Consider the following 13,028-nt stretch of genomic DNA (forward strand, 5'->3'; position numbering starts at 1 on the left):
CTCTCTCTCTCTCTCTCTCTCTCTCTGTATCTGCAGGTCATTCGGCCGATCACATTGTGTGCTGCCTCAGCAGGGACAGTTACGGGACGGGCGTCTTCCTTCAGGAGCTGATGTCGGCTCTCAGTCTGCAGCAGCAGCTTCCTCCTCCGGAGCCGTCAGATCAGGACTTCTACTCTCAGTTCACCAACACAAACACAGGTAACCATGCAGGGACACTCAGAGGCAGTTGAATATCTGTGATGACATCGAATCCTACCTGAACAACCTGATTGGTTCATGATCATCTGTTCAAAGTGCTTCCCTCTACATGTAAATATAACACATGGCTGACACTCAAACTTCAAAAATGTCCGTTACTGGGGAAGATGGTCGAGTTATCCAACGTCACGTGAACACTGAAACACGCTGTTTCGTTATCATGTCAAAACAACAAAAGCTTTCTGATGCCCACTCAACTACCACTACACTACTGAGAGGAGTGAATGTGGAGAGACAGAACATGAAAACAACAACTACAAATCTGGTTGAAATCAGTGGGAGGAGAGCTAGTTATCGTTACCTCTAAGCAGCCGGTGGCCGCGACAAACAGCTCGCGGAGGTTGCATTGATTTACAGATCCCACTGACATGCATGTGACTTTATTTGGGCAACTTGCCAAAAGAGATTCATGAGATGGAAAGACAGACTTTCCCAATAAGATTGAGAAATTATTTATAAATTGCAAGATAGACAAAATGGATGACATATTTCTCGGAATAAGGAATGTGTTTGCTGATTCACCCCGCCCATCCTCATTACCTAACATATAATTTACCTCCTATTTGCTGTCTGCTTTGATAATCAAGGTAAATTATATGTAAATGATTAACTGCTGTAGTAGGGCCTCTTGCTTACAACCCATATCATAGTATGTCTTTTATCCAGGTAAGATAACTGTCATAATGCCTGCCAATGTTCTTCATGTTCTGTTTTCTTGGAAAAAAAAGGCCAAATAAAATCTCTAAATGCGTCAAAAAGTGTCAACAAAACTACAAATTTGTCGACTGTGGTCAAGTATCGTGGCCTTTCAATTATATTTACATTTAATATTTTCAAAGGGAATCTTCAACAACCACTGGATGCAGCTGTTCCTTAACAGCTCTAAAAACAGACCAGTCCTGTTGGGGACATTTTTGCCGAGATGCATGTTGTCCAAGGACGAGATATTTATCACCCTTGAAGCCTTTTCTTTATAAAAGTGAAACACGAAAAACATTTATTACAGTATGAATCCCATATTTTGTCCAAGTTGTTTATCAGTCATGTGCAGTACTCAAACTCTCACCTGTCAGGCTCTTAGAAGGGGTCAGAATTCATTTCTCAGACGCCAGGAGACACTTTCAACTCATTAGCTTCTCTGAAACATGTCGCATGTTACATTAACTCCTGAAGGTCAAACTGGGCTCCTTAGACACTTCATGTCTGACATACTCTAAGAGACACACTATTAACAGACGCAAAGAAACATGATAGCCTAGCAACATGAAGGCCACAAGAACACAAAATGCTACTCTCTCTTAATGTAACAGGCTCGCTCTGTAACCCAGGGACCAGAGAGAGAACAGAGAGTATCTAGTCCTCAAATCATAATAATACAACCTCACCTTTTTAAAAGTAATATCCAGAAAAAACATTGTCTTATTTGACATTTAAACATCATCGTCAGCCCCTTTTGGTACAAAGAAGAATGTCAGAATGTGGACAAACATGTTATTTTAATATTCACCTGTTTTAATACGTGTTTTTATCCTGATATGTGGATTTGTTTAAATAAAAAATCCTATCCCAAATTACATCTGTGCACAAATTGTTTGGAAGACTGATCTAAATTGCTGACCTGTTATTAAGCTGATGATGGTGACAGATGTGATTTTGTCTACCCCTGCAGGTAAAATGCAGAACTACGAGCTGGTGCACAGCAGCAGGGTGAAGTTTATTTATCCCAGTGAGGAGGAGATGGGAGACCTGACCTTCATTGTTGCGGAGAGGAAGACTGCGGCAAGTGCAGCATCATCGTCCTCACGCTCCTTCAACGTCCTGCTGTACCTGCTGGTCTTCCAGGTAAGAACCTCTTCCTTTGTGATGGGGGAGACAAGTAACGGCGTATTCATTCGCCAAGTCCTTCTTAGCATTGCCTCTAGCAACGGACCATGGCTGCCCTCACCTGACTACAGTTCCCCTCCCAATCATGTGAAGTTTGGGTCTGAGTCCTGAACTTAAAGGCACACTAAGCAGGATTCCCTTAAAAATAAAAACAATATATAGACTCACAAAAAAGTAAACCCTCTCAATCATCACTTATGACCCACTCTCAGTGTGTGGCGGTGTCTGTATCTGTAGAGGACCTACCCCCTACCTGGATTTTCTCATGTTCGTCTTATTATTGCTTGTTTGGGACGTTTCCAGGTATCAGGCTTTGGGTAGTGGTGGGTAGCCCCCAGCCAATAGCAGCACAAGGTCAGGGGACTATAAAAAAATCTCGACCAGCCGTTTCTCTCCTCTGCTTTGTGAACGTGGGCTGCAGGTCCGTGTGTCTGTTTGAGACACATATACAAGCATGGGCCTCAGTTGAAGAAACAAAGTCAAGCAATGCAGCAGCTTCCTACAGGGTTGTTTGGGTGTGTTTATTTGTGCTTTAGAACGTAACCACCATGAAACAATCAGAAAATAGTTTTATTTTAATGCCTCCATGCTGGTGATAGCCGTGGCCAGAGACATTATGTTTTCGGGGTTTCTGTATGTACGTATGTCTGGCCCAATTTTTGTGAATGTGATATCGTAAGAATGCCTTTTGGGAATTTCTTCATTTGGCACAAATGTCCACTTGGACTGAACAATTAAGTGATTGAATTTTGGTGGTTAAGGGTCACTGTGGCTGCACACAGTTGCAGTTGTCGCCTCACAGCAAGAGGGTTCCCGGTTCGAACCCAGGGTGGGGGAGCCGTTCTGTGCAGAGTTTGCATGTTCTCCCCATGTCAGCATGTTTTCTCCAGGTACTCCAGCTTCCTCCCACAGTCCAAAGACATGCAGGTTAATTGGTGACTCTAAATTGTCTATAGGTGTGAATGGTTGTCTGTCTCTATGTGTCAGCCCTGTGATAGTCTGGTGACCTGTCCAGGGTGTACCCCGCCTCTCGCACAGTAACAGCTGGAATAGGCTCGAGAAAAAAACGTACCAAAGTGTCAGGTCAATAGTCACAATAGCAGCCCTGCTCTGCCAGGGAGACACCACAGGGCCAGCAGATAAAGAGAGTGGCATAACCATAAGAACATTACGAGAATATTTTTTTGTGAGGGGGAGTCAGGGTAACTGGTTCACTGTTTGCTTACATGTAGGGTAATATTAATGTCAGTTTTGTGTTCACAGCCTTTTTCCATCACCCCCAAGTGTTTAAAGACATCAGTTATTGCAAGTTTACAAAACTCTATAATTGGTTTGGTGTGCAAACTCCCAACTCTCAGCTCCTTTTAATCAAGGCTGAAGACTTTTCTGTTGGTTGCTGCATTTTATTAAATCAAATATTTATTCATTCCTTACTCTCCTCTGCAAATTTTACTCATTATTTTTTGTCTTATTCTATTTTGCCCTGTTTTTATTTTCCTTTTGAATTTGATGTAAATGTACTTTTGTAATGTGTTTATTTTGCACTTTGACTCTCCTTGTTGCTGTAATGTGCTATATAAATAATTTTGCCTTCCCTATTGATGATTTCTTAACTGGTTTTGCCTTGATTTTATATTTCCACTCTTTGTATTTGCTTCTGTTTTATTATTTTAAACTCTTACAGAAATAATTGTTCTTCTTTCCTCCAGGTGCAGATCCCCAGCACTCTGCCCAGCCAAGGCTCCACTCTATCAGGCCACTCCTCTTCTGTTTCTGGCTCCGGCTCATCTCCAGTACTCCAGCCCAGGACTTTGATCCTGACCAGCACCGATGTGTTCCTATTGGACGAGGACTATGTCAGCTATCCTCTGCCTGACTTTGCCAAAGAACCTCCCTCCAGGTGAGCACACAGGAAGCCCCACCCTCCTGTACCACAACATTTCAAAGTCATTATCCGTCTTTATCCAGGTGGGTCACTTAAGAGCAGAATTATTTACAGTGAAGGCCCTCAGGTTTGGGAGGCAGGGTGGACAAACACTTAACAATAACATCAGTGACACGTGTCGTCTCCAGTGAACGCTGCAGAGTTGGCAGCAAGTTAAAAAAAACTGTTCCCTCTTACTCGTCTGCTGCAGGAAAAGAGGAAGAAGAGGAGACAGTGACTGACTGACTGACATACTGTGAGTGACGCGTAGACAGTTTAGTTACAGGGAACATGGGACACTCAGGGGGGGAAAAAAAGCTGAAATCAATATTCACTGAAGCCCAAGAGGCAGAGCATCACATCAGTCCCTGTGAGGTGGAGCAGGAGACTCTGTGACTCAGCAAGAATTAACAAACACAAATTTCAGTATCTTAATTATTTAGTCGCAGATAACTCACACACACATTTTGATTCATCAGTGCTCAGCTGGTGAGATATGATTTAAAGGGATGTCTGAGTCCTGAAGAAGTGACTATTGGTCAACACACATTGGGGTGTTTACATTTTCTTACATGACACAGCTGCAGAGCGAGCTTACAGTAGGCTCACAAAAAAACGTGCTCTTTATTTAACTAAAGAAAATATTAGTCTGTATCCACCTTATCCCTGAGGGTGCTACTGGAGAAATGATTATGGGCGCAACTTCCAGTGAGATAGCGGAAGTAGCAGTAAGCTAATTAGTCCCATAGACTGTCTGTGGTTCATCCCAGTGGCTACTCTTGGTGACAAACCACCAACGCTGGTTCTTTTCGAAAGTAATTTGCCTTCAGTTTAGCAAATACTGATTTATTTTTTAACAAATATTTAACTAATGTTAACTAGCGTTTTCTAAAATGTCTTTGCGGAGCTCTGGTACCTGTTGCACTGTCTGTGTCTGTAATGACTAACAGCCAGTCTAAGCTAAATTTTTGTCTTCAGCAACTGTGTGTTGAACATGTAACCAGAGCAAAAAGGGATTGTTCCTGTTGCCATGGTTACCATTGATATGAGAAATATAACCACAAGATTTTCACGAGACATAGCACCAAACTGAATCAGAATTTGCCACCTAGACTGACAGGTCCATCACTCAACGTCAGTACATGATATTCCTATCTTTACTACCACTTTATATTTCTGTTACTGAAGTCTGCTGCTAAATTCAGCATCATGTGTCACTCAGAACAGTGTTTAATAAATCAGAAGTTAAAGAAACGTGTAAACGGCTGAAAAAAAACTGAGGATTATCTTGGAAACATCACATTTATTCACTTTACATGCAGCTACAGTTAACACTGAATTATGTTAAATGTTTGCCACATGTGTTAGACTCCCTTAATAAGTCATCAGAAATCATAAATCATCTATGAGAGGGAACAGGTGTTTACCTTAAGCTAGCTCGGGCCATGTTAAAGTTAACAATATTTTAACGGAGCAAGGCAAGCTAACTGCTAGCGTGCTTGGTTGAAAAGGAAAAAAAAACAACGCTTTGAGATGGCTGTCAGAGATGGCAGAGGTATGATCACATAATCCCGTTTGAGCTATAACAGGTGGTGTGTTCCATGTTTTATTTCCCAATTGCTCTTGGAAAGAAGAATAGAGTGCTGGAGACAAACGGTTGCCATTGGAAATAGCCGGTTTTGGTTCAACGCCGGAAATTACACCCATAATTCGCGCAAGGTATCATGGGAGCTAGGAATAAGGTGGATACACATTTCGTCTAACATCATGTCCGTGTTAAGGCGGGCTCAGAATACAGTGGTTTTAAAATCCTGAACTTTGAAATCTGGTTGCATCACACACACATTGACAAGACGTTCCTCTGTCTTATCACAAACATGCACACACCACAAGATTTGAAAATAACAGCACATCACATGCAACAAGATAAGACCGAGATTATCGTGCTAGAGGGAGCATGAATGCACCACCTCCCGTGATATTATAGGGAAGCAGATATAAACAAATAGGACACTTTAGAGGATGCGACAACTTCCTGTAATGTAAACATTGCTTTGCAGTGACCAAAACAAAAGCAGATTGCGAAACAGGTCTGGATAAGAAAATGGTCAACATGGGCTGTCTGTTCTTCAGGAAGAACTGAAGGTGAGATTTTAACTGTCAGTTTTAATACCTGTCAACAGTAGTATAGTAGTTACTGTTAGCTTTAAAGGCAATAATGTTAATCAGTGGTTGGAAAAACTGTCAGCTGCTCCATACCGACATAATCATCCAGGTGGGTGGTAATAACAGTAATGATAACATATCACTTCTGCTGTTATCGCACCTATAGTATAAGTGGGGTTTTTTGTCACCACAGTGTAACAGTAACACCAACAAAGACAGTCACACTATGCGCAATTAAAGGCAGTAGAATAAAAGTGTTGTAAGAAGATTCTTGAAAATCTTGATGGCGGGAGGAAGAGAATTCCAGAGCCAGGAGTGGAGCTCTATAATGTAAGAGGGGGTGAGGCTGTTTAACACTTCATCAACAAACATCAGAATCTTATAATGCTTCCTGTCGCTAACAGGCAGCCAGTGTAGGGAGGCAAGAATGGGTGTAATGCCCTCCCTCTTTTTTGACTTTGCTAAAACTCTTGCTGCTGCATTTTGGACAAGTTGAAGACGGGATAAACAAGAATGAGTAATACCAAAATATAACAAATTGCAATAGTCGAGCCGGGAGGAAATGAAACATGTTCATGTGTGAAACTATCAGGGTGGCCTCCATGAGTCTGTGAGCAGTTCAAGAGGTTTAAAACTAGATTTGTAAACCTCTCACAGTACCAGATAATCTGGGCCGAGCATCAGTACCAACCAAAGTCCCAGACCGGATTTATCCTCCGTTTGTCTGGAGGGGTGAATCAGGGATAAACTGGCCCAGAAATCCTGCAGTCTGAGCCCGGCTTTAGTTGATCTTCGTTCGGGAGGGCAATTATTTAGTGGTGATGATGTTTCTCTCCTGTTGACGTCTATTTCATTGACTTGGACTGGAATGTATCTCTTGCTGATCAAAACAAATGTGTTGATTTAACAGGTTTTTAATTCTGTAAGCTGACATACAACTACCTGTAGAGCTGTGTCCATGTCATCCATATTTATGTCATCTTGTTCTGGCTCCCGCAAAGGAAAATGATGTCCCCATTTTCAACCCTTTCTACTGAGCTCTGATTTGCTCAGTACGTTTTCCAACCAGGGAAACAGCCTTTACCAGACCTGTTTTAAACACAGATCAGATATGGGTGGCTGTGTAATATTTGCCATTGTGGATCTGTAACAGCTGGAAAATATGAACCACATTTAAAACAGCTCTCTTTTTATTTTCCTCGTAAACAAAACACTTCAAATTCCAAATGCGGCACTTCAGAGATGCACCTGAGAGAAATGTTGCTGATACAGAAGCAGTGACAGTTTTATCAGCCCAGAGGCAGGGCAGATCTGCTGCATCACTCTCTCTCAGCGTGGAGATCATTAACTGAAACTGCTGGTCAGTGTTTGTTTGTGTTGCTCTGCAGTTTACTGACTCGCTGTGTCGTTCATGAGGGGACTGTTCCAGTGTTCAAACTGAGTAGCAATCTGAAAATGATTGAGCTCAGCTGAGCTTCAAACTGCTGATACAGATCCATTTGAAAATGTCTTGATCAACCAGCATCCCTAATAAAAGACACTTGAAAATGAAGCACCAGACCTTTGAGGTGAGATATGAGTGATCATTCAGCAGCTCAAGACAGATATTTTCCTCAGGAATTGGTAGAGACTAAAAAGAGAGCTTAAAGAGAATGAGTGTAGGACTGTATGGTGTTCTTTGTTGTACCTGTAACCACCACAGTGACATCATGTGGTCACAGAGTACAGAGGTTTTCAGTATCAGTATCTTATTATTTTTTGAAATCAAAACATCTGCCTTTTCTCTTTCTGTAAAACAGTTTCAAATGTTAGTGCCAAGAGTTGCTCCTAGTGACGACATTCGAAGAGAATTCTTAGACCTGTGACGTTTTCTTAGAATTACCAGTTAAATTTAAGACTAGGTCCTTGTAAAGGTAAAAGTTATTTACAGAGTATATTAGACCTTAAAAGAGCTCCTAATGTGAAAAACTGTTAGGAGCAGGGAGGAGGACTTTTAAGAGGCGTAAGAGTTTCTTTAGCAGAGGAGAAAATGGCGGAAACACAAAGAAGTGGGAGAAATGTTCTCTAAACGCTTGATGACAGTAATGTTAATGAAATGCTACAGATTAGATCGTGTAGGGATAATATGTGGTTGATCTCATTAGGGTATGCATACATTTCCCACCCAACGCAATAATGCTGTAGTGCCAGAGATAGTTATTACATACACCACCAACACCAAGATATTTATAAAACTGGAAAAATGCAACAGTGCAGCAGTGATCACTTGGGTCTGTCTCAACCTTTCATCAGCAGAGTGATCACACTAACAGTGACAACCCTTTCACAGTTGACTGTTTATTTCATTTCATTCCCACTGGGTGTCTGCGCCATGCAGGCTCGGAAAAGGGTGTGTCTGTGACAGCCAATCACATCTGTTAAAAGAGTGTGTTACACCTAGCAACAGGGTCAACCACACCTCCTCACTAAGGTAAACGTTGCTCTGAGAACTTTCCTAAATCACTCCTAAGTTAGGGCTCCTTACTAAAAAAATTGAGGCAAAGTTAGGAGCTCTGTCAGAGGATTCTCTGAATGTGTGTGAATATGGCCCCAGTTTCACAGGCACCTTGGTTACTTTTTATACATTCATTGTGAGCCTGATGAAGAAGATGCACAACCCTTTGTTCCCTTCTGTTTCCCTGCAAAAAATGTTTACAAAAAGGGTTTTTACTTGATTCAGAGCTGCTTCTTGTTCTGTGCCCTTTCTTAATTTTAAGTATTTTTTAATCTTATAAAAAATATTATTACAAGAAAAAAAAAAAAAAAAAAATCAGATTCTTCTTTACGGTGTGGTAGTAGTCATCCTCCTCCTTCTCATCTTCATCTTCCTCATCCCCCAACAGGGAGCGGTACCAGCTGCGTGAGGCTCGGAGGATCAGAGACCTGGACCGAGTGCTGCTGGGGTACCAGACATATCCTCAGGCTCTGACCCTGGTGTTCGATGACCTGCCCGGCCCCGACCTGCTCTGCCACCTCACCATGGACCACTTTGCTGCTGCAGGGGAGGAAGCCCTGCCCAGAGGAGGTGGAGCCAGCAGTGGGGCAGAGGGTGAGGTCCAGTGGTGCGTCTTTGTCCCAGGAGCCGACAGCAGAGAGAGGCTAATCTCTCTCCTCGCCCGCCAGTGGGAGGCGCTGTGCAGCCGGGAGCTTCCTGTGGAACTCACTGGCTGATTGCTGGATGATGGAAAGACGGTTGACTGTTCAGCACCTCGTTCGTCGTTGGGAGCTGATTGGCAGGTGGAGTCATCATGTGACCAGGATAATTAACATACAGATTCAGGGCGTGGGGGGCTGTTTAAAGGCCTTGATATGCTTCAAACCGAGTAGTTTGTGTAAAGTCTTGTCTGAAACCGTCCAAAGACAAAGCTTTTTCTAGCTGCTCCAAATGGTCTCACTGAAAGGCAGCCTGTCGTCATAGAGACGAAGAGCTGCAATGAATCAATTAAATGGGGATAAAGATGCACACTTTCAGTGTCACCTTGAAGGCATTCATCATTGCCCTTGGTTGGTCACATGAACAGTGACAGAGACAGTTACGTAAGAGAGAAGTTTAAATGCGGCCTACTTATATAGCTCCACACTCCAAGCCAGTCGCATCATCTCACAGTGTGATACTGATTTATACTGTGTCCGCGCCTTTAGCCTGCTGGTGTATGCCTATGGTGCACTGAGTAGACGGAGTCTGCACACCATCTGAGTTTTATTGTAGCTGGCAGATATGCTGGATCTGCCACTAAATTTCAGTGGCAAGAGAGGCATTTACAACACCACCACCACATTGCCCATACGGACACAAACAAGATAATGGTAAGACAGAGAACTGGTGAATGTCGTTCAGGCTAAAATCATATTGTGAAGAGGCAATTATTTGTCAGCTATGAAAGCTACTATGGCTTTTGCCCTGTAGGCTGATGTTTTGCCAGCTGAACATTAGGTTGTTGCTGCCGCTGGCTGACAGATAGCACTTCATTTAAACAGTTTTCCTGGCCTTCACCATTACCTGTTAAGCGGTGCACCAGTGCACTGAAATGGAGCGGACCCACTCTCAGTGAGCACGCCAGAGAAAACAAATAGGGGGTTTGTGTTCCGACGTCACATTGTGTTGCAGCTAATACCTGTATATAAAGATGGACGACACGTCTCCACTACCTCCAGCTGGACAAAAATGAAGCCAAAATAACCCAGATACAGGCGCCGCCATCTTGTAGTGGTGATGTCACTCGGAGACAGAATCTGCACAGTAGCAATCTCCACTTGATGGGCACATTCACCTGTCAATCATGTCTTCAAACCCCCTTTTTATAGCATCAAATAACAAATTAAACTGTACTTATGGGAAAAATGAACACTCCAGCAAACATAAGCATGATAAGAATACCTAATATGACAGAAACCATTTTGGGAAAAAGATATCGACGTGTACCTCTGAGGTTTTAGCATAGAGAGGGTGGGGCTTACGACCTATACTGCAGCCAGCCACCAGGGGGCAATCAAGATGTTCTGGCTTCACTTTTGGGGAGCTGGCACCTTATTGAAAGATGTTCAGTCCAAGAAGACCACTGCAGAGGCCTCAGTATGCCTCTAAGGAACTCGTTAATAGATGTTTCTTCTCGTTCTGTACGTCCACACTTAAAATGGGGTGAAATGCCCCCTGTCATTAGGCGGTCCTGGCTGTGTCACACTGCCTCCTCACTTACTCTCTAACAACTCTGTGTCTTTTGTGTGTCTTTGTAGTCTTGACGTCCTGATTCACTCAAATGGGGTTAACAGTGCACACTTTAACACACTCTTCTCGAAGGAATTCATCCTGTTGCACTCAGTCATTCATGAAAAGAGACAGAAGTAAGTGGGAGTGATTGTTGGTATTGGAGGTGGTCTCAGATGCTGTTAGATGATCCAACAGGTGCTCAGTTTGAAGCATACTGGGGCCTTTAGTCGCACTCCATTTGAAAGGGATGTGGCTCTGCACACACTGTTTGGTGTCCACTACAGAAAAGAAACTGAGGCTCAGTCGGACTCAACAGACACCAGACTGCCACTACAGACCTGTGACCTCACAAGAAGCCGAAATATTGGGAGTTTCTGACACAACTTCTCTTTCTTGCAAAGTGTCTCACATTTCAGACTTGATTGACAGACAGACAGACAGACAGACAGACTGATGTTGCACAGCAGGGGACGCTGCAGACAGTCCACAGGAGTCCTACGAGATTTTAATCAACCTTACCTTCAAGGAACAGTTTGTCATTTCTGGTAAATCCTCTTGTTCTCTCTCCTCTCCAGAGTCAGACTGTAAGATGTGCATCATTTTCATCTCTGTTTGTCCAGGATATGTTCAGCCTAGCTTAGCACAAAGACTGGAATCAGAGGGAAACTGCTAGCCTAGCGTCATCAAAGGATAAAACAAATCCACCCTCCAAAAATCCCCAAAGTTGTTTGATTTACATGTTGGTGTTTGTGTAAAGTTGCTCTTAAAACCAAAAACGTTTTTCACATGTGCGCCATCTGACTCTGGACGAGGTCACAAGATGATATCCCAAAATGTTGTTTTTAGGAGCACACAAACTCTCTCTCTCTCTCTCTCTCTCTCTCTCTCTCTCTCTCTCTCTCTCTCTCTCTCTCTCTCACACTCTCACACACACTCACACACTCACACACACACACACACACACACACACGCACACGCTCACACTGCTGCTCGGCACAATCTGCTCTCTGAACATTTTATCCCTTGCACATTGTAATTAATGAAGCAGTATTATTGAACTGTATATTGAAGCTTTTTATTAATATTATATTAATATAATTATGTTTTGGGACAGACGGATGTTTTCCATCCTGAAGCAGATTTTGTACTAAACATGGAGGTCTTCATGATGTTTCCAAAAAGAACTCTTAAATGTCATATTAAGTATTATCATTGAGTATTATTTTTTATATTTTCTTTGTGTTTTGTTTTATTGTATGTTTTGTTTTTCATACATTATTATTATTATGGACAAATGGGAAGCCAGCCAGCCGGCGTTGGACTACCCACTCTTCACCACTTGTTGTTTACGTTACATCTTGTTGTCTTGTTAAAGGGGAATGCCACTGAATTAAAATGAAAATGAAAAAAGTAAGAATATTTCCTGTTTGGTGTAGTGACAGTGATTTGATTCTGAGAAAATCAGCAGGATTTACCGCAGTTAGCAAACATTTAAGCTGAGGCAGCGATTTATCCAGAAAACCAGTCTGACCAACAAGATGTTAGTCACTCCATGTTTCTGTGGGAATGACAACTGAAACTGACACTGTGATAGACACAGTTACTGCAAAGGTTTATTTGACATGTATTATTAAATCTGGAAATATTAAGTGTATTACAATGACAATTACTCAAGTAAATGTACTTGTACTTTACTTGAGTATTTCTATTTTATGTTATTTTCCACTTCCACACCCATACGTCTTAGAGACAATTCACATTTATGTGACAGCTTTAGTTTCTAGTTACTTTTTAGATCAAGGTTATACTGCACATACAAAATACATGCTCACTTTATGATGCATTATGATTTGATTATATATTTGTTATAGATTTATTAACTGAACTGTATAAGAAGTGGTTAATAGTTGCTTATTTTTGACCAACTACAACATCAAATTCTGCTTACACAGTACTGCATATGTAATATAATCAGGGTTGTAAATTAGCACCAGCCACGTGCTCGTAAAATATGCAAGTGACTGCCAGATTTTCTTCACTCATTAGCTA

General features: G+C 42.1%; 1 protein-coding gene across 2 annotated transcripts in view; it reads left to right on the top strand.

The window, feature by feature from the left end:
- nisch (nischarin) overlaps positions 1 to 13,028 on the top strand; it is a 43,749-nt gene extending 30,721 nt beyond the window's left edge. The window contains exons 25-29 of one of the 2 annotated variants that reach the window (XR_007569459.1): positions 37 to 198; positions 1,928 to 2,100; positions 3,852 to 4,042; positions 9,115 to 9,508; positions 11,006 to 13,028. Coding sequence is in view for 1 of the 2 variants with exons in the window: in XM_050038085.1 (XP_049894042.1) it covers positions 37 to 198; positions 1,928 to 2,100; positions 3,852 to 4,042; positions 9,115 to 9,442 (854 nt within the window). In the remaining variant the exon portion in view is untranslated. Of the gene's footprint in view, positions 1 to 36; positions 199 to 1,927; positions 2,101 to 3,851; positions 4,043 to 9,114 lie in introns of both variants that reach the window. The other variant, XM_050038085.1, reaches the window with a different exon arrangement.

The sequence above is a fragment of the Epinephelus moara genome, chromosome 24 (assembly GCF_006386435.1).
Source record: "Epinephelus moara isolate mb chromosome 24, YSFRI_EMoa_1.0, whole genome shotgun sequence".
In the NCBI taxonomy this organism is placed as follows: Eukaryota; Metazoa; Chordata; class Actinopteri; order Perciformes; family Serranidae; genus Epinephelus; species Epinephelus moara.